Consider the following 20,260-nt stretch of genomic DNA (forward strand, 5'->3'; position numbering starts at 1 on the left):
AAACAAAATGGACAAACAGGAAAAGAACAGGAAACCTGTTAATCAAGGCAAATCATACAAGTGACTCCGTCCTGGTGCAGATTTATATCACGCCCCACACAGACCCGGGAACACTAGTCACAACCTCTGGTCCCTCTGACACTGTCAGAAGGTGCTGATGGGTAGGGGTGGGGCTCACTTTCTCCTCCTCGGTTCATTCTGCACTGGCTTTGAAGTTCACTGCATCTACCCGCAAAGTAGCACAAACATGTCTTCAATTCCCAGGGCTGTGCGTGAGCGGTATAAACCGGATAGACGGTGCTCCAGCCGTGGGTGGGAATTTCTGGCCCCTACTGGGGCTGGGATGCTGGCCCAGAAGTCAGGCCCGTCCCCTACCCTGGACCCACAGGCAGAACGTCGTGTATCCCCCCTCTGTGGTGTGTGTGCAGCGGGAGGTGGCGGCTTGCACTGAAAGTGGTGGGCTGAGGTTGCTGGTCAGAAAGTCGGCCTTGTTGCTTCCACCTGGCTCCGTGAAAAAGAGTGCTCTTTATTCCCCAGCATGCACCAGGGTTGATGGCATGCTGGGGACAGAAGAAACAAAACCAGGAGGAGGAAGAGCATCTCGCATGCCATGCTACCCTCCCCAGCTCTCCCACATGCGGCTGCGGGTTTCCCTAGGATCGAGTTTAAAGAGCGACAGCAGAGGCAGCTGTCCAGCCTCCAGAGTTCAGACTCAGTGTCGCCATCCCAAATCAGCTCCATCCATCATCTAGGCAGACAGGCTTCCTGAGCCCGGGTCTTCTTCCTCTGCCTGAGCAGGGCTTTTTGCTTTCCTCCCATAGCACCTGAAGCAGGGTCCTTATCTAGCCCTCTTGGGCTTGGTAGAGTGGCTAGGATACTGAGTATTCAGGGTATGGCAGAGTTCAAATTTGTATCTCTGAACTTGTTGGTCTAACCAACAATTGGTGACTTGACAATTATGGAAGACCCTTTACAAGTGTGTCTGGCAGAAACCTGTGGCAAATGATCTATTCACGGTCCTTCAGTGTCTACCGAGGTCATTTTAGACTCTGTACTGTGAAATTCACCTCTCATGGCCTCCAAATCCACCCAATTCTCTATCGCTTCTTCCTCTCTCTCCTACAGCTTCTATCGCCGACCGTGGCAAAAGCTCCTGGGGGAAGGATGACTAGGCTCACACTTTGACTCATGTGGTTTAATGAAGCTCCGGTGAAGGGAAACCAGAAAACCCTTTGCCTGACTAAAGAATTTCTACATTCGGGAGAAGGGAGAGATCCTTCGGTAAGAGGTACAGGCTAAAGTAAACTGGTGTGCATGTGTGAAAAAATTATAGTGGCCTTCGTATTGTCCTTAACTCTCTTCTGCCTGCACCATTAAATGTGCCCTTCTTCCTGCACAGCAGCTGCTGGGTCTGGGAGGGTTTGGGCCTCTTTAAACTCAAAGGAAAGCAACATGAAGGTTCCCTCATGTGGCGCAGTGGTGGTGGAGCAGGGGGCGGAGAGGGTTAGATGCTGCATCCCACTGCAGGTCATGGCTGAGGACTGGGAGGCAAACCTTGCAAGCCACCCTGTAGGGGCAGTTCTCTCCCAGGCCCAGAGGAGGCGAGATCACCCGCACTAATTTGTACATATCCTTATACGGGATCCTGCCGCTGTAAAGAAAGCACAGGTGAGTTAATAAGATATTAAAGAAGGGTGGGGATGAAATGACGGCTTCTCCCTGCCGGGACTGCCCAAAAGAGGTACGAGCAGTTTGTTGGTGTTTGACAGAATTAGACCAGAACAATAAGCCCCAGAGAACTACTGCCTTGCCAAACTACTTGTCGCAATTTCCTTGGGAAATCAGAGTCCATCTAGTATCAAAAGGAGCTACCTAATGCCTACGGTGCCCAGAGATACCTTTGTGGCTCACATCTGGCCTGAGTAGCCCAAGCCCTAGCTAGACTTCTAAGAGCAAAAAAGACAGCCAGTGTGTTTCTGACCAACGTCCAGAGCAGATGTCAGGTTGCCCACATGTGGACTATCAAACTCTGCTTTCACACACACACTGATTCTAATCAGTTACTCATGACCACCTGTCAAGGACAGTCAGCATCTTTTTGTAGATTGTGAGAGACAAATTTCCAACTAAGCTCGTTAGCAAGAAACAGATTTCCATGAGAGAATTTGAAAAGACTTTGGATCTCTGTGTGGCAGATTATCCTGAGTTCAGTTGGGTAAGCTCTGCCCCATTCCACAGGAGCCTGCTGAGATCCATGACCACAAAGCAATGTGGGTGGAAGCCTGGGAACATTCCCCTGCAGCTCCATTCCCGCCACTCAAGATCCAGAGTTGATTTTTTTTCCTTGTCTTCCAGGAACCTTCTAGAGACTTCTGGCTTCTCATAGAAAGGAAAAATTTTGACGCAGGATTACTTTTTAGTGGGTAAAACATCTTCTCTGTCAGGAACCAAAACAAGGAAGCCACGATGGGACCTGAAGTTGGATCCTGGACCAGGCCAGAGTTTCTCATAGAAACCATGAGCACATTATCTCCATCTGAGCATCCTTTTGAGCAATCATCAAAGCTAATGTTTTTTCCAACTTCACTCTCTCTAGCCTTTTCCTGACTTGGTGCTGATTTCTCCTGGATTCTTCCAGACCGTAGTGCATCAGTATGTCTCAGTGTCTCATCCTTTAACAGGATGGAAGATAGACATGTGTCGACTTATTTTTGCTTCTTAGAGTAGTACGTAGAGTGCTCACAAGTGACCATAGGCTAATGTCTTCTACAACCTGTTGCCAGTTCCTCTTATGAAGACTCTCACTCGAGTACTTTTGTTGATTTCTTCTCAATTACCTTATTCTACCAAGGAGGACAATTAAATTGTAACCAGAACAAGTATTAATTCTCTAAACATTCAAAATGACAGAAGGGGTTCCCCTTTGTCTTTTTGTTGAGTTCATGTGACCAGGTCTTATGATTAGTCCCGGTGGAGCGTCTTCTCAGCAACTGAAATGGAGGAGGAGTATCTTTAACACACTTGGCATTTGGATCCACCGACGACATGAAACCAAAGGAAGCCGTGGTTCCGGGGTCCAAGGGTACCTGCATGAGGCTAGATGAGCAACACTCTCCTTTGATAGTGATAGTTTCTCTTCAGTCAGGTGAGTGACTAGGCATCCAGCATCAAGGCCGTCTATGCTTTATAGATGGCAAATCTCCTTATTCCCAAATGGCATTCACAGACCATTTTTGTCAATTACCCTAACAGTAGTGTGCATGAGGTAATAACGTGCTCACAAACACAATCCAGGCTAGGCAGGCATCATTACCATCACTTGGTAGCTGGTTACATAACTTGTCCAATGTGAGAGAACGGATAAGATGCAGGCCTACCATCGCTGTCCTCTAAGACACTGCCGGTTGAATACTAAAACCTTCTGCTGGAGATTGAGTTCAGCAAGGAAAATTTATTGCTTAGCCACTGTACCAGGAAAGGATTTACATAACTCTGTGCCCTAGCTCGTTACTACAGAGGGGAAAGGAATTCATCCAACCACCCTGAAACAGTTAACCCAGGCAGAGCAGCTTCACAGGTTGGTAGATTTGGGGAAGAATTGCACATTAGGAAAGGAGTGTCAGGTGGAAGCAACATGGTCCCCTCCTGGGAAGGGTGGCATTTCCTGGAGTATTGTAAGAGGGGACCAGAGTGGGTAGAATGGTGAGTGAAGACCCAGAAGCTAAGTTGACCTGGGTCAGCCAAGCTCTTCAGTCATAGAATGTCTTCCTGTCCTCAACAGCAAGGGATGAACACTGTTTGTGTTTCTGCAGCAGGGGTCAGAAGACTTTTTGTAACAGTGGAGTTTTTTGACAATACTTTAATAGTAAACATTTTGAGCTGGAGGATCATACCACCTTTATTACAACTATTTCCTCTAGGGCAAGAACAGCCATAGATGATAGATTAAATGAATGGCTATAACCGTGCCTCTATAAAACCATATTTGTTAAAGCAATGAGCTAAACTTAATTGACAGGTGGTGATTTGCTGACCCCTGCTCTAAAGTCTAAATGTCATATCACATCAGAACTATTGGACAGTGAAAGACAGCAAAGTCAGTCCTGCCAGCTCCTGCCTTTAACTCAGTTCCATGTGATAGAACCCCACAAGTGTAGCGGGTAACACTTGGAAGAACCACTTGTTTGATTATTTGAAATATAATATCAGAGTTTTATTCAACCATATCTGCTGAGAGGAATGAGGAGGAAAACACTAACCATGGTGGCCTGATAGGTCCCATTGACCTAGAAACCCCTAACCCAGCCCCTGGTAACTCATGACAACAAAAGGAGGTTGGAAGCTACCCTGGTTGTGAAGCAATCGGGGTATAATGACATTGGCAAACAAGGGTACAGCCTGCCATAGAAGCCCAGGAAGAAAAAGACTTTGGTGAATGGCTAAATACCAGTGCCTCTTCCATGAGCTACAACCCAGAGGTGTTTCCTTCCCTTTCATAACAGGCAAATATTTGAGCAACTCCAATCGAGAAGCCCCCGATCTCTAGGTGGCCAAGAGGCCTACGCACCATGCTGCTCTGTCATATTCTGCCCAGACACGGACAAACTCATCCAAGTGGTGAGGTCCCAGGATAGAGGAATCTCGAGTCAGGTACTCAAAGTTATCCATGATGACAGCCACAAACAGGTTGAGCATCTGTAGGGCAAGGAGAAGAGTTAGGAGAAACAAGAGAGAGCCAAGAGATCTTGTGGAATGCAACTAGTTTTCCTGATTCCCACTGCACATTGCATTGTGTGGGCATTAATGACTTCATTTTTCTGTGCCACTTCTCATTTGCATAATACTCCATTCCCTTTTATTACCTGTTTGATTAATTTAATTGTTCTTGTGGAAGCAGAGGGAGTAACCATCTCAACATTCTTACAGGCTAGAGAAAGTCAAGGCCAGAGAGCAGCATTCCTTCTCCAGCGTCCATTCCTCATGCTGCTTCACAAAAAGGGTCTACAAAAAGTACTGTTAGAGCGCACATATAAAGAATATATGAAGCTGACTGTTCACGGGCCCGTTGTCCTCTGTGCTTGCTTAGTCGATCTTTACTATGTACCCAGTACCTGTCAAACACACTGACTCAGGTGCTGGCTCCCGAGATTACCAAGTGCTTGTCCAGAACTACATCCCTATGCCTAGCATAGTGCCTAAACACAGTAGCCCTTCACTAGAACTTGTTACAAGAATACTCTTAAAGAGGTAACTAGTGTTTAGAAAAGACAGTGATACATTGGAAATGGGAAAAAGTTGCAAATCATCAAAGCCATGAAAGCAGTGACCATAGAAGCAGAACAGCATCTAAAGGCCATTTCTGGTACCTAAAAAACATGGAGAAGTCGTTTGATTCTTGAAATGAAGCACGATGAAGCAGGTTATATTTACCAGATCACGGAAGCACAGAGAGGCAGAGGAGACAGCATGAATGTGCACAGACATATGTAGGAGCAGGGACAGTCTAGGGGTCTGTAAGGAGAGCAGGGCCAAGTGCCAGATCACAAAAGCATCATGTCACCATGTTACAGTCGAAACCAAGACCCGCCAACTAGCCAGACATTCTTGTTTGCTGCTTGAGCTATTGCATCAGATCTGGTATTTCAACACCCAGTCACAGATACTAGAAGTATCAACAAGCGTAGCTGAGTTCCAAGGATTTGGAACTGTTTATGGATTTGGGTTTGAATTTCATATAATTTCCATAAGCCATGAAAATACTATCCATCTTTTCTTTGTCTCTCCCTCATCTAAGAATGTAAAAATCATACTTCATAAACCATAAAAAAAAAAACCAGGTGCAAATCAGATTGGCCCATGGGCTATAGAGTCTCATGAGCTATAGTCTAGACTGTTCTATAAGCAGCAAGAACTACTAATGATGGTTAAACAAAGAGGAGCCAAGAGATATTTGTCTATACAAATAAGCTTGGTAATGGTCAAGAAGGTAGGGTGAGAATTGCTCCTGGGCCAAACCATTCACAAGGACAATAATAAAGACAGGGATTGACCAGAGTCATCAGTTCCGTCATGTTCCTAGAGTGTCATTGGTTGCTTGATTCCTAGTATAGGCCCTTGCCTGTCCCTATTACTGTAGTCCAATGCGCACTATCCTGTGACCTAAGCTTCTCCCAGTCATGGAATCCTATATTTCCTTAGCTCACAATGAGTGGGAAATCAACAAAAGCCCATGAAAGGGCATTGGGTAAGAGATGTGATTCTCTCTGTGTGTTATTCTTGAACATGAGAAGATATAATGTCCAGAGTTAGTGCTACAGCTATCTGGTAACCAATAGATGGAGTATTTGATGAAGACACTCACATGGGGGAAAATATTGATGAATACAGAAAGCTGGAAAAGGAAAATGAAATTTGTCCTGGCGATGCTGTCTGAGCCCCATATTAAGGTTTGTTTAGGCTGTATCTGGTCTTTTTTTAACTTAAAATTCAAGATTCCTATCTGATGGAACAATTGGTTGTGGTAATGAGGAAATAGAAGTCTCTGTTGTAGATTCCTAGGTTAAATGGCTGGGCTCGTGGACTTGCTAGATATGTAGGCAAGGTCTCCAGGATACAGAGACAATCTACAGGAGGTACAGTTGCAATATAGTCTTTGCTACATGGAGAGGGCTGGGTATATCCTAACTGCATGGACCCCTCTTTACCTCTGCCTACGATACAGATGGATGGCTGGAGGTTGGCTTTTTATTCTCTTAGCGTTAGGGTGAAGGACATTCCTTAGATGATGCAAGAACGAGGCATTGTCAGGCCATCATAACAAACATGACAGCTTCCTCCAGACTTCACTGCCATGAAAGCAACATCTCTCTGGTTAAGATGCTGTTTTTTTGAGAATTGCCGTTTCATATAGCTTAACTCAATACAGGCTTCTCTGCCACTGAGATTTGAGCCACAATGATTTTATTCAACTGCTTCCTGGATTATGAATGTCTTCCGTGTTCTACACATTTTTTAATACTCCTTCTGAGCACTTATTATTAGTGTTCATAATAACTATTAGCACTGCTATTGCCTCGTAATTGTGCAGCCTTTAACAGTGTGCTGTGTGTGTTAACAGCTATTGTTTCTTTTCATGCTTGCTCTAACCCTTTGTGAGGAAGTTTGAATTACTATCAGCTCTTTGAGAAAATAAATGTTTCTGATTCATAACCGCATTCTGAGCTCCCAGCACATGGCCAGTCTCACCAAAGGGCATCAGAAATCTCTGTTGAGTGGTTGGTTTGAGCTGAAGAGTGTGTGACTTGCCCAAGGTCACAAAGATGGGCTTACGTAGGGCTGAGACTTGAAGGCAGGTCATCCCACACTGAATATAGCCTCATTAAAAATAACATTAATGTGAATTATGTAGCACCCTCCAGCTCAGGATTCTAAAAGTACCATTACAGCCTCCAGTTAATTTTCCAGTTTTATCCCTGGTTTCTTTTAAATATTTATCATCAAACACTTAAGAGATATAAGATAAAAATTGAGAGGTATATGTGCCCCTCTTTCGGTTTCCAGTTTGTCTTTATCAATGATTGTTAATCGCCTGTGTGCTGGTTTCTTATTTACTGGAAGCTACATGGAGACTGTGTCTTGCTAACAGTTCTACCACGGTGCTGGGTCAGTGCCAGTCATTAGTAGCTACTTGAATTAGTAGCAGGCTGAAGGGGTGATGCATTAAACCTAAGGTTCCTTCCATCATACATTGTGCTTTATTTTTATTATGCATTGTGCTTTCAGATTTGTAAGCAGTTCTGTATTCTTTTTCATTGGAAAAGGTTTTATACCCATAGAAAAGAAGTATATTGAAATATATGTATTATCTCTCTGTGCATATATCACTGCTGTCAAGCCAAGTGTGAGTTGCATGTGTGTGCATGTGTATACTATGAGTGCATGAATGCTGTATACAGGGAGGGCAGAGCAGGACACTGAGTACCTTGTTCTATCACTCTTGCCTGATTCCTTTGAGACAGGGTTTCTCACTGACTCTGTAGCTAGGCTTGGGGCCAGAAAGCCCAATGATCCTCTGTACGCTCCTCACACAGTACTGAGGAGCATATAACTGAGGTTATAGGTGCCTGTGCAGCCACATCCAACGTTTTCCATGGCTTCTGGGAATCTAATCTCAGGTTCTCATGCTTGCACAGCAAATGCCATTACTGAGCCATCTCTCCAGCCCTATCAAGACATGCTTATACCATTTTAAAGAGGCATACAAGGGGAAATGTCTTAGCCAAGGCTGTATGGGAACAAAGCCAAAACCAAAAAGGGGGCTCCGCAAGCTTCCAGTTAGTTCACTCCCTGCATTAACCTATATGCCAGGCTTAACAGGCTCCTCAGTGACACTGGAATGCTGAATTGTCAGATTGTCTTAAAGACAGAAATGCCTGGGCATGAGACAGTTAAGTTACTTTCCAATGTACCACTTTTGAGCAGCAGCATTATTTTGGTTTTCAATTGCTTTGTACAGCCAGTGGCCTTTGCAGTGAAGTTGAGCTGAGGGACATAAGGGCGGCCAGAAGGACCACAGTAACCTTTTTATTGTTCTGGTGCCACCTTGTGTATTTATTCCATATTTCATGGCTAATCTGATGTGCAGGGAAGACATTTCTGGATGCTTTCTGCAAAAGAAGGAACTAAGAGGGCATTTCAGGCCTCTCACCACTTCCCTACGTGGGAATGTTCTACATATACAACTCAATCGTCACTAACACCCAAAGCAATCGTGTGTTCACACCATCAAGCCTGCCAGCTGCCATCCAATTCAATGGCACCACAGTCAGGAGAGAATCACATCAGTTACACCGTATGGGATCATCATTTGCCTATTATTAACCCTATAAGCTGCTGTTTTCAAAGCACCATTCTATAAACAGTTAAAAACAAAGTCTCCCAAACAGACATAAACCTTCGTTATTAAATAAACTGCAACAAGACACAAAAAAGACAGGAGTTACCCCGGTAACCTCAGAGTTGACAGGAAGCTTGGTGCATGGTTCCTACATTCAAGTCCTCATCTTGTCTCACAAAGATTCTTCTACTGAAGCAGCAAAGACCTCAACCAATGAGTCACCCATCCAAGGATTCTGAGGAGCACCTTGACCCCCAAGGGCAATGATCTGTCCCACAGCTTGGAGTGTAAGTGTGAGACAGCAGAAATAGAGGAGGGAGCAAAGGGAGGCAGAGAACATTCACAGACACGGCAGGAGCCCCCCAACCCCACCCCATTTATCAGGAGTGCCAGGTAGGCACACCTCAAATGAGGGCCCACTGTTGCTCACCAGGAAGGAGCAGAAGAAGATGAAGGAGACAAAGTACACGTAGGCCAGGTCAGTGCCACAGCGCTCGCTCTCGTTCTGCCCTGAGGGTGCGGTGGTATCAGGCTCACAGCCCTTCTCGCCGAGACACGACAGCATTATCTCCTGCCAAGCCTCCCCCGTGGCACTCCTGAGCACAAAAAGCCATCTTTGTAAGAAGAAGTCTTCATGTTCTAACTGACCCTTGGGCCTCTTTTCCCTTCACACATAGGACCTATGGGCTTTCTTCTTAACCCTTTGGGACCTTTTAGTATTTTCCATATGGAGATGCAGAATGCCAACAAAGCGCCTCTTGTTCTTCTTCCCCACCCACTTTTCCATCTGTTGAGGGTCTAATCTGATAGGAGTGAGATAGTGATAGAACCCCAAGACTCCACATAAATGCAGCCACTCAAGGTTCCGGGTTTGAAATTGTTCGCGTCAGAAGCTATGTACATCTCCCCTTCCAGAACCCTGGAGAACAAGTTGAAATGGACAAATTAACTACCAAGTTAAAGGTTCTGATGAAACTTTCTAAATCACGGAGAAGCCAGTTAAGGCATCGTCTCCTTCCACTACATATCCTAATAGGATCAGCGGAGCAGAACTAAGAGATCAAGAGGCCAGTCAACTGCCTCCTTCCAGGTGCTTCTCCCCATGAAGACCATGAGATCTTCAGCTTGGACAAGCGGGTCATCCAGATACCTGAAGAGCAGCATGAGGGACCCAAAGAAACTCCGGAAGTTGTTGTGCCGGTTGATGTGACTCTCCTCATCTAACTTTATGTTTCCAAATACCTAAAGGGAGATAACAGATCAATGAGCTGTACTGAGCTGTGTCACGTGTCCAGCACATGACCATTAGATACACAGGCAGGGTAGGTAAAGCGACATGTAAGACTTCTTCATGGCAGCCTCTGAAATAGATAACTCGGAGTATCAGAGCTGGAGACACCATGTTCCTGGCCTGATATGGAGACTAATTACATTCCCCACTGCTCCAGTACAGCAGAGGGGACTAATGCTAGCAATGTCCATGCATTGGATAAAATGAAAATCTTTTAAGGTCACTCTACATAAACATAGTTTCTCCTATGCCTAAATTAGAGATGTTTTTAAGTTCCACGGTACCCATGAAAGCTGCTGGACTTTGCTCTACAACAAGAGGGCAGAGAAAGAATTACTCCTCTTTTCCTATATCTGATATCCATGAAGGGGAATATCAGTAATTTATGGTTTGAGCAGAAGCTATCTTTCAATATGCAAGCAGATCAGATCATGGAAGTACAATTGTACATTCCTTAGATATGTTTTTATTTAGAGATCCAAGTCTCAGAAGTTTGTTGTTAATCTCCAGCCAGTGGAAATGAACACACATACATCTGTACACACACACCAACTGACACAAATCTCACCAACAGAGATCACTTAGGTGTAAGCTAAAAGCAAGGTCTAGGTGATATGATAGGATGGATAAGGATAATTGGACACATGAAAAAGGGCTGGACATGTAGCCCAAATGTCTATACATGAGGCCTTAGTTTCAGTCCAGAGCTCTAGAAAGAAAGAAAGATAAAGGAGGGAGTAGGGGAAAAGAGAAAGAAAGACAAAGAAAACAGGTAGTCCTGCCTATAGGGAGAATGTTGCTAATGTGTTGCTGGACTTTGGCCACTGACATTCATATGGAAAGAGGCAACACTCAGCAATCTTCATCCATACACAGGGATTGATTCAGATAAATACTCCAAGATGCTTCAATGAGAAGAGTGCACCTTTTCCTTTCACCTGTGCTTCATAGGTCAGGACTGATCCAAATTGGTGCTGGTACAACTGACTGCTGCAAGGGTCACTCTGCTGGCCCTGTGAGGTGATTTCCAGCCTGCATTTGGTATGCTTCAGTTTATTTGATGTATGCTAAATGGAACACATTTCCCCTAACAGTTTTGAGAATGTGCAATTGAGGAACAATCTCTGCCCCCAGCTATTTTGCTCTCGTAACTCCCACTGACACCTGCTTTGGGAATTTGTTCTCGGTGCTGTTTTTTCAAAACCCAAATACTACTTGTCTTCAGGGAGAACGGAGGTGGCAAGTCAGGCAGCAGAGGGAAGAAGAGAAAGAGCAGATAAGAAGAGAACGCCTCAAGAGACACGTGACTAAAAACCCCACAGAAGCAACCAAATCTCCTTCGTCCTGCATACTTCATGTCATATATCCTTCACCAGTTCAAGTTTTCTTCTCTTCAAGACCTCAGCTTGAATGTGTCATCTGTGCCTGTCTATCACACCTGCACAGTTCACCTGCCCATCTATCACACCTGCACAGTTCACAGGGCTTTTGTACCCTAGACTTTTCTCAAATACTTCCATGAAGTGGTCAGAGAATGCACTATGATTTTGTACATAGTAATTATTTAAAAAAAAAGCACAGCTACTCCAAATATTTTCTAAGATAATTTTCAAGTCCTAAATATTTATTATGGAGGTGGTGTACCTTAAAATTTCTTTGCACATTTTTTTATGTCCTCCCAGCCTATTATCACCCACATTAAAGACTAATAAATAGAAAGAAGGATTGCTTTCGAAAGTTGCAGGGCAGTACAAGCTTACATCTATCTCCACGTGGAATTGCAGAAGTAGAAGGCTCTGCTCATGTTTAGCTCACTTTTCTCTATGAGTAGAGGAATTAAGGCCCAGTGGAGTCTGGTAATTTAACCAAGTTCACACAGCTGGGCAGCCACAGAGCCAAGGCCACAGCATCACTTCTCACAACCTGTTGCCAGAAACTCCTTCGTTCTGCAAAGTTGTCTTCTGAGAAGACTTTGAAAGTTCAGAATGGTTTGTCATATAGACACATTCGGTTGCTATTCATATCTATCCGCAACCTTTCTGCTACCCATTTGCCCTTCTGTTTTGCGATGACAACGTTGGCCAGGGTCTCTCTAGTAACACGCTCGGGTGTGTGACTTATCGGCACAGCATTCAGTCTCTGTGATGGACCAAGGTGGGAACCGCCACCTGATGCAAGTCACACTGGCAATAGCATTCCTGTCTCTGTGGAAATGGTGTTGGGAGGTTTTAGACAGAGGGCTAAATGTGGTAACATTAGAGTTATTGTGGATATTATAATTTATAACTGAGCAGTTCCAAGGTCCCACTGAAAAGTTAAAGAAATCCTTGGATTTGTTTGTCTGATGGGATGTGAGAAGGCACAGAGGTAAGCACGTGGGTTGTGTGGCGGCACAGCTGGATCTCACTATCAGCTCTTTAGCTAATTACCCGAGAGTCTGAACAAGGTGAGGGCTGCTTAACCCTGTTAAACATCAGTGGAAACAATGAAACTCAACTCAGTAATTCTGATTATGCTAATCATATACCTAGTCCTTTTCTCTGTATTGTGTATGTTTGCATATAGACATACATTAAACACCATGTCTGGCATACCAAATTAATTGAAGTAAATGGCAAACAGCATTGTCAGCATCAGTATGGATATTATCAGTAGAATTAGAGATGGTATCATTTTGCTTGAAGATGAAAGGAGTCAGAGCTATTATGTCATACAGAAATTTAGGCATCCACAATTTAATTAAACCAACTTTCCGTTTTCAGCTTTAGAATATGACGTTTGGAGGGAGTTGGTTAGGGTCTTGAGATATCAAATGAGCATTAAACTCATTGCCTCTGTGGCAATTCAGTTTCTAATGCTACTGACATCATTTTACATCTCTACTGAAAGACCCTTGGAGAAGGAAAAACATTGCCTCTCAAGCAGACCTTACATATTTGGGTGCTGAACATCCTCCTGTGATTTAGGAGAACAAGACTCCCTGGTCATAGAGTTCGAGGAAGAGTGAGCACAAGAAGGCAGGAGAGAGGAGCAAAGAGAAGAGAGGCCTTTCAGAAAGAATCGAGGGAAGGCTACTGCTCAGGAAGCTTGGAACCTGAAGCCCTGGCTCCAGGTGGAGAGACCTCTGAGAAGGCGTCCAGGCTGCAGGGGAATGTCAGCCAAAGTTCTTGGTGGGAGTAGGGCGGGGTTGGTCATGCAGATTTCAAGTCAGAAGGAAGCCTGTCTTAGACAAACAGAAAGCCTGTGTACCCCATCAGATACATTAAGGGGGTGCATGCTTATTATTTATAGAAGTAGTTCATCTACCCCAAAGTGCTGGGATAACCGCCTAGCCTAGCCTTCTTTTAGGCTCAAGTCCAAGTAATAGAGATCAAGAGAAACAATTAAGCCTTACTCAGTTACAATAGTGAATCCCTCCCTGGGAAAACAATGGTGTCATTTTACCTTAGTTCTATTGTAGCCACAGAAGCCCAGCTACTCCTAAGTCAGCAGCATGATTGGAAAGCCTCAGATGAATCCCCCAAAGATCCTGAATCCCTAGGGAACCCACTGCTCATGTAAATTCCCAAGGTCATAGTACAGTAAGACTTCAGAGAGGCCTCTTAGTCAAGCAGAACCATACAAAACATCTGCAAACCCGCCAGAGACAATCTAGGCAGCTGCTGCCCCATCAGAACCACTGGTGTACCCACTCACCTGCATCCCGATGATGGCATAGATGAAGAAAAGCATGGCGATCAGAAGGCAGACATAGGGGAGAGCCTATAATGGAAGCAAGAGAGAAGAATTAACCCAGGAGAGCACTGCTCCTGCAGGCACTGGTCTTCTCCTGAGGCTATTTCAATCTGGACTGGCACTCTGCTGGTTAGAGCTATTCTGTTTGGAGCAGTCTTTCTTTCTTTTTTTTGTAAAAAAAAAATATGCCCAAGTTTTCTGACAGATTTGTGACCCCTGTCTCCAAAGAGAGCTAGCAAAGCTTCCTGGGCTTCAGAGACATTTCACTTGACATGCAGAAGATTAATAATCCTAGCAACTGTGATCCAAATTAAATAAGAAGAATTTAGGTTGGGCTTCAAGACCCTGGCATTTGTCCCTCCCGCTCCTACACCTAATGTAGAAGTCATAGTGGGAAATTTGGAGACAAAGATAAATAATTGGGACCCCTTGTTATCCATTCCCAGAAGTATCTTTTATTTTCCCATGAAACACTATTTTCTAGTGTTTAATCTTTTTAATATTTTACTGTATTCTTATATAAGTTGCCCCAAAGCCTACTAAGAGCCATTATGAAGCTGTAATGAAGCCACATGTGACAAAAAACTTAAAAATTCATATTGTGTATGCTTACTGACACTTTAGGATCATAGCAGTTCAGTCTGGGAGTAGAAAACAAGGATCTGCCCTTGATATTCTAGGACATGGGCAGACACAAGGCAGTTGGGATTGGGAATAGGATGGGTCAATACAGTCGGGTGGTGACCCCAGAACTGGCATGGATTTCCCTTTTCTTTACCATTCAGTAAGCTCCCCAGCAGCCAGTGCCACTGTGTGTTGAAATAAGAGCGGCGGGGCTGCATCCCCAGCACCCGGCCGCCTGCACGGCTAGCTTTATACCCGAAATAATTACACGGAAACTGTATTCTTTTAAACACTGCCTGGCCCCAAAAGTCCAGCCTCTTATTGGCTAGCTCTTACATATTGATCTAACCCATTTCTATTATTCTGTGTAGTCCACAAGCTGGCTTACCAGGAATGATCTTAGCCTGCATCTGCCTGGAGTTGGAGAACCATGGTGACTCACTGACTCAGCTTCTTTCTCCCAGCATCCTGTTCTGTTTTCTACGCCTACCTAAGGGTTGGCCTATGAAATGGGCCTAGGCAGTTTCTTTATTAATAAGAAATCATTCCCACATTTCTCTACATCTCCCCCTTTTGTCTAAATAAGACAGAACTAAACTAACTACAACTATAAACAATAATAATAATAAATATAACAAATAATATGGAGAACAAAAGTTTTGTCAGACACTCTATCACAAGAAGTCTAAATAATGTAGAGAGTAATTACAATTATATAATCTTCAACTCCGTCAAAGATCTGAGAAGGGAATAAATGTTACTTAACAAATGAGAAATATCATGAGTCTCTGTCTTGTCATGAGCGTACACACCACAAGTCCCAGGGGACCAGCCAAAGGCTTTCAGATGGCTGGACAGGGCAGAGCTTATCAGCAGAGTTAACAGAATGAAGAGCCCCAAGAGGGACGATTTACAACTTGAATTGAGGATAAATCCAAATGTAACTGAAAGCTGATGGGCAGGCTTCTCTGCCATAAAGCGCTGACTCTCAAGATCCCGAGAAAGGAATGCCCACCTTTTCACGAGGATTGGCATAGGGAGTAGGGCCTGGAGGGCTGCCCTCTTCTACCCATTCGGCTTGCCTCCAGGCCCAGATCATCTTCCTACTCTCAGCTTTAGAGAGAAAACCAGAGTCCATCTGTTCTCCTTTTTTTTTAAAAGACTATTTATTTGTTATTTTCATTTATGTGTATATATGTGTGCCTGCATAAGTTTATATGCACATATATGTGCAGGTGCCTGTGCAGGCCAGAGGATGTTGGATCCCCTGGGGTCGGAGCTAAGGTAGTTGTGAGCCACCCCATGTGATTGCTAGGATTGAAACGTGGTCCTCTGCAAGAGAAGAGGGTGCTTTAAATCCAGGGCCATCTCCTAGCCCCTTTTCTCCTTTCTTGTTACAAACACAGTACATTCTAACACAAAATAAAGAGAAGGGAAGGATGAAGTTCTAAACAGGGCCTGAGACAGAACTGGATGAAGCTCACAGTTGGGTCTGAGTAGGTAAACACAATGCCAGAGTTTTACACTGGGCATCTCTCCCTTTGTATTTGCCTAAGTGGCCTTTTCATTTTGTTGTTAAGCAGTCTGCTTTTGTCCTGTATCCCAGAGCTGTCCTGAAGAGGAAACATCCATCTGTAACACAACACCGCTGGGCTTCAGATTCACCTGCCTTCCCATCTCTGCCGTACTCACTAAATATGCCAACCCTTTGGCTGTCAGCTTTTGACGCCGCATCCTTTACTTCCTTTACTTGAATAGGACACTGTCGTAGAGGCTGAGTGACTGAACACATGACAGGATGACATGCATTTCTTAGACTCGCTAACAACTGAAGCTTGATGGGCAGTCCTCTTAGTAAAAAATAAAAATAAAATAAAACCAGCTCTAAAAGCAGCTGGTCTTTCTAATCCTAAATATGAACTCACCTGAGACTCAGAGGATAGATTCTTAAGGTTTTAAATTTCTCCTTTGTCATCTAACTCTGGTAAACCAGAGTTCACTGAGGTGAGGCCTCTGTGGCAGTAATCCTGGCAAACAATTGGCTCTTGACAGGGTAGAAAAGGCCAGGCTATACCTTGGAGCCTGAACATCCTTAGAACTGGTCTCCCATCTCAACTCTAATGATTCAGATAAGGAAGTAAATAAGGAAAAATTGGGACAAACTCCCTTTCCAAATGATGACATACCATGATTTTAGTGCCTGTACTCTAAGTATATAAGAAGGAAGACAATGTGGTAAATTTATGGTTTGTCAGTTTTGAGCCACTTTATTTTATCAAATTTATTTTTAATGTGTTAATTCAAACTTTGATTAAAAGAAGAGAAATACACCCGAGCCCTGGACCCCAAAGACATCTAATGTGTGCTATTTGTTGAGCACCTTCGTGACTATTGCTACCACTGAGTAGTTGTCAGGCACCAACTTTTAACTAACTTTACGTACCTAGACTTACACATAATCCCATGAGAATGTGTAAGAGAAATAGTCGTGTGTGGCAGCAGCACACCATACATTCAGTAGTTCAGGAGATGCCCAGGTGAAGGCGGGAGGATTGCACATGAATCTTTTTAAGAAGTACAAGTAGAAAACATTCTCTGAAAAAACTTTCATGAAATGAAAACGCTGACAACATCTGACAATGGGAGGCCGGCCTAAATGTTTGTTTTGTTTTTAGTGTGATACCCCATTCTTTTAATCTAAGAACTCAGTATGCACAGTCTGGAGGATCACATGTTCAAAACTAGCTGAATTACATAGCAAGCTCTAGACCCAAAACAGATGTTGTAAGAATACCCACACCCCCAATAAAACCCCAATTAAATAAGTAAATCTTTAGAAACATATAAGAGTAATGTTATCTTCAAAATACTAATTTTTATACTTACATTTTAATTAATATTATAGAGTGAAAATATGCACTCATCTCTTTATACATTGATTACCTATTCAACATCATGCTAGCCTATCTTTACTGATTAAAATTTTGTATGAAGTGCTGGGCTGTGGTGGTGCACACCTTCAATCCCAGCACTTGGGAGGCAGAAGCAGGAAGATCTCTGTGAGTTCAAGGCCAGTCTGGTCTACGCAGCTAGTTCCTGGGCAGTAAGGCTGTTACACAGAGAAACCCTGTCTCAAAAAACAAAACAAAACAAAACAAAAATGTATGAAGAGGCTTGTTTTGTCTCATAATTCTAAAGGTTGGAGTTTAAGATTGTGCAGTTATGTTGGTTTGGATCACTGTAAGGCCACAGAGGTTGAATTTATGGATGGACAGGATTATTAAGAGCAATCTAGATTACCCAAGGATAGCACACACTTCATAAAGCATATCCCTGTCTCAGTGCTAAGACAAAAGGCCCAAGTTACAAAGTCAAAGAGATATATTAGTTTTTAGAATAAGATTCTATAATGTAGAAATAAATTGAACGCTGTTCAGCCTATGCTATATGAGAACTATTGTATTTATGCTTCTAATAAACTTGAAGTTTATGAGCTCACAGGGGAAGGAACTGGGGCGAGGAGGATGCTGCCGCCGTGTTGTCTGGTGGTGTCCCACCCTCTGTGAGCCGCTTACCTTAAAGGACTGCACAAAGGTCCACAGTAAGATGCGAATGGTGTAGCCCTGACGCAAAAGCTTTATGAGGCGCGCAGCTCGGAAGAGCTTCAGAAAGCTCATATTGAAGCCACTGGTGTTCACCAGCTGGTGGACCAAAAGGAAACATGTAATTAGTGACAATATGCTCATTTAGGAAGATCTAAGCACTGGTATTTTCACATTTATTCCTTATTCAGATCACAAAATAGATGGCAGTCTCTGTCTTTTGTGGTTAACCCGGCTCCAGCTGAGAAGCACCCAGGGCGTCTCTCTCTAAGACCCCCAGTCCAGCCTTTCTACTCCTAGGTAGATGGGTACAGGGGTATCCCAGGACACGGGAGGAAAACTGGCTTCCCTAACCTCTGCCAAATGAACTGAAGTCTGCACTTCGATGCTGAAAGAGCAGAGCTGGTAATCCCCTAGCACACAATGGCTTCTGGTATTCAGTAATTACAATAAAGTTCTCCACACAGTCTTTAGGAGGAGCTAACTTAGAGAAACATTTCAGGTCTAACAATGCTGAGGTCAAAGACAATTCTGGTTCTTTTTGTAGAATTTAGCCATACACTGCATACTACTTTCTTCTTACAGCCTCTGTTTCACTTACCCCATGCAATGTCTGCTATCTGAATGACGCAAATGTAGCTAAGCTTTCCAAGAGACCTACCACCCCAAAATTTGCATCCTTTGGCTAATGCTCAGGAAGGAGAAAGTGGATTCCTAACACAAAGGGGCCATGTTCGACTGGGTGAGTTATACATGGACCCTATGTGGAGAGGATCCTTTCTGAACGCTGCTCCAGGATCCAGCTTAAATATGGGGCTTCCCATGAACCATTCACCTTGCTGTCTGTCAGGATAATTTCTGTGATACTGCCAATCACTGTGATGAAGTCAAAGATGTTCCAGGTATCTCGGAAATAGTTCTGCCAAGTGAATTCGGTCACGTGAACATTAGAAAATGGAAAAAGAAGAAAGAAAAGACATCTTTTATTATATAACTCTGCCACTTGGAATTAAAACTTGTCAATTCATGCATAGGTTCATTCTAACTTTGGGCTCAGTTTCCTGTTTCTAACCCGGAATTCTCTTTCTCCTTTACTAATTTGGGAAATCCCCATTTTAAAAACAGTTCTACAACTATTTGAAAACCATATTTTTGAAGCTGTCACTAAAAATCCCATAAGATTTTTTTAATTGGAAAACATTTTTCAATCATGCTACTGAGTTTGATCAACAAATAAAAAGTTTTACATTTATAATGTATATACCTCAGAGAATTTGGGATAAGTACACACCTGTTAAGCCTTAAGCATCATACAACTTTAAACTTCTGAATTATTTGTATTGGGACTAAAAGTCACAGACAGGCTCCGAATCTCCACTGAGCAGGATGAGTAGACTCCATCTCCCACCCCGCTGCTCTTCTGTTACATCTTGTAAGGAGGTGTGATTAAGTTTAATACAAAAAGCAGGGAAGTAGTTATGAAAATAGGAGATTGATTGAATACTATATGTGGGAGAAACAAAAGACCCAGAAATGCTTCAGAATGCATGATATGTCCACCTGATTTCAGATAGCACAAAACTTGGACTACATTCTTTAAAAGAGGACACCCACATCTCCAAATTGACCGACCACTTGTCTTGCCCCTGGGCATCAGGTACCATAAGAGTTTTTGGAGTACTACCAAAGGGCCCCCCTTCCTACCCTCATAACTACCATCACTTTATCTTTAGCATCTGTTCCTGACCCTTGCTGCTCTTTTAGTTCGTTTGTTCCTCTTGTGGGTCTGACCGTTAGGTAGTACCAAATGTCCCATGTTTCTATTGTACTGAATAGAGGGATTGGCCAGAAGAGTGAAGATATGCCACAGGTGGGGGAATGTGCAGAGAGAGGTTAGGTTTAATGAGTATCACATATTTAAGACTCTACGACAGCTATTGTCATTCTTGTTTTCTATGTGAGAAAACTAAGGTTTAGGGAGATCTGATCCCAAAGTCACATGTACCCTAGAGGGGAGCACGGAAGCACAATTTTTAGTTAAGGGAGCCACCTTAGGGTTGGCAAGAGACTTGAACCTAGAGTGGCTCCCAGGAGCCCAAGGCGATGTCCCCA

At 43.6% G+C, this 20,260-nt stretch overlaps 1 protein-coding gene across 7 annotated transcripts in view; it reads right to left on the minus strand.

Moving 5' to 3' along the window:
• Cacna1e (calcium voltage-gated channel subunit alpha1 E) overlaps nt 1–20,260 on the minus strand; it is a 492,139-nt gene that overhangs the window by 23,178 nt on the left and 448,701 nt on the right. For 5 of the 7 annotated variants that reach the window (XM_026787573.1, XM_026787575.1, XM_026787572.1 and 2 more), the window contains 6 exons: nt 18,984–19,067; nt 18,122–18,247; nt 13,884–13,949; nt 10,047–10,138; nt 9,327–9,492; nt 4,568–4,695 (listed from right to left, as the gene is read on the minus strand). In XM_026787573.1, the coding sequence (XP_026643374.1) occupies nt 4,568–4,695; nt 9,327–9,492; nt 10,047–10,138; nt 13,884–13,949; nt 18,122–18,247; nt 18,984–19,067 (662 nt within the window). Of the gene's footprint in view, nt 1–1,554; nt 1,652–4,567; nt 4,696–9,326; nt 9,493–10,046; nt 10,139–13,883; nt 13,950–18,121; nt 18,248–18,983; nt 19,068–20,260 lie in introns of all 7 variants that reach the window. The other 2 variants (XM_026787576.1, XM_026787571.1) reach the window with 1 other exon arrangement.

Source organism: Microtus ochrogaster (genome assembly GCF_000317375.1).
Source record: "Microtus ochrogaster isolate Prairie Vole_2 chromosome 6 unlocalized genomic scaffold, MicOch1.0 chr6_random_2, whole genome shotgun sequence".
NCBI lineage: Eukaryota > Metazoa > Chordata > Mammalia > Rodentia > Cricetidae > Microtus > Microtus ochrogaster.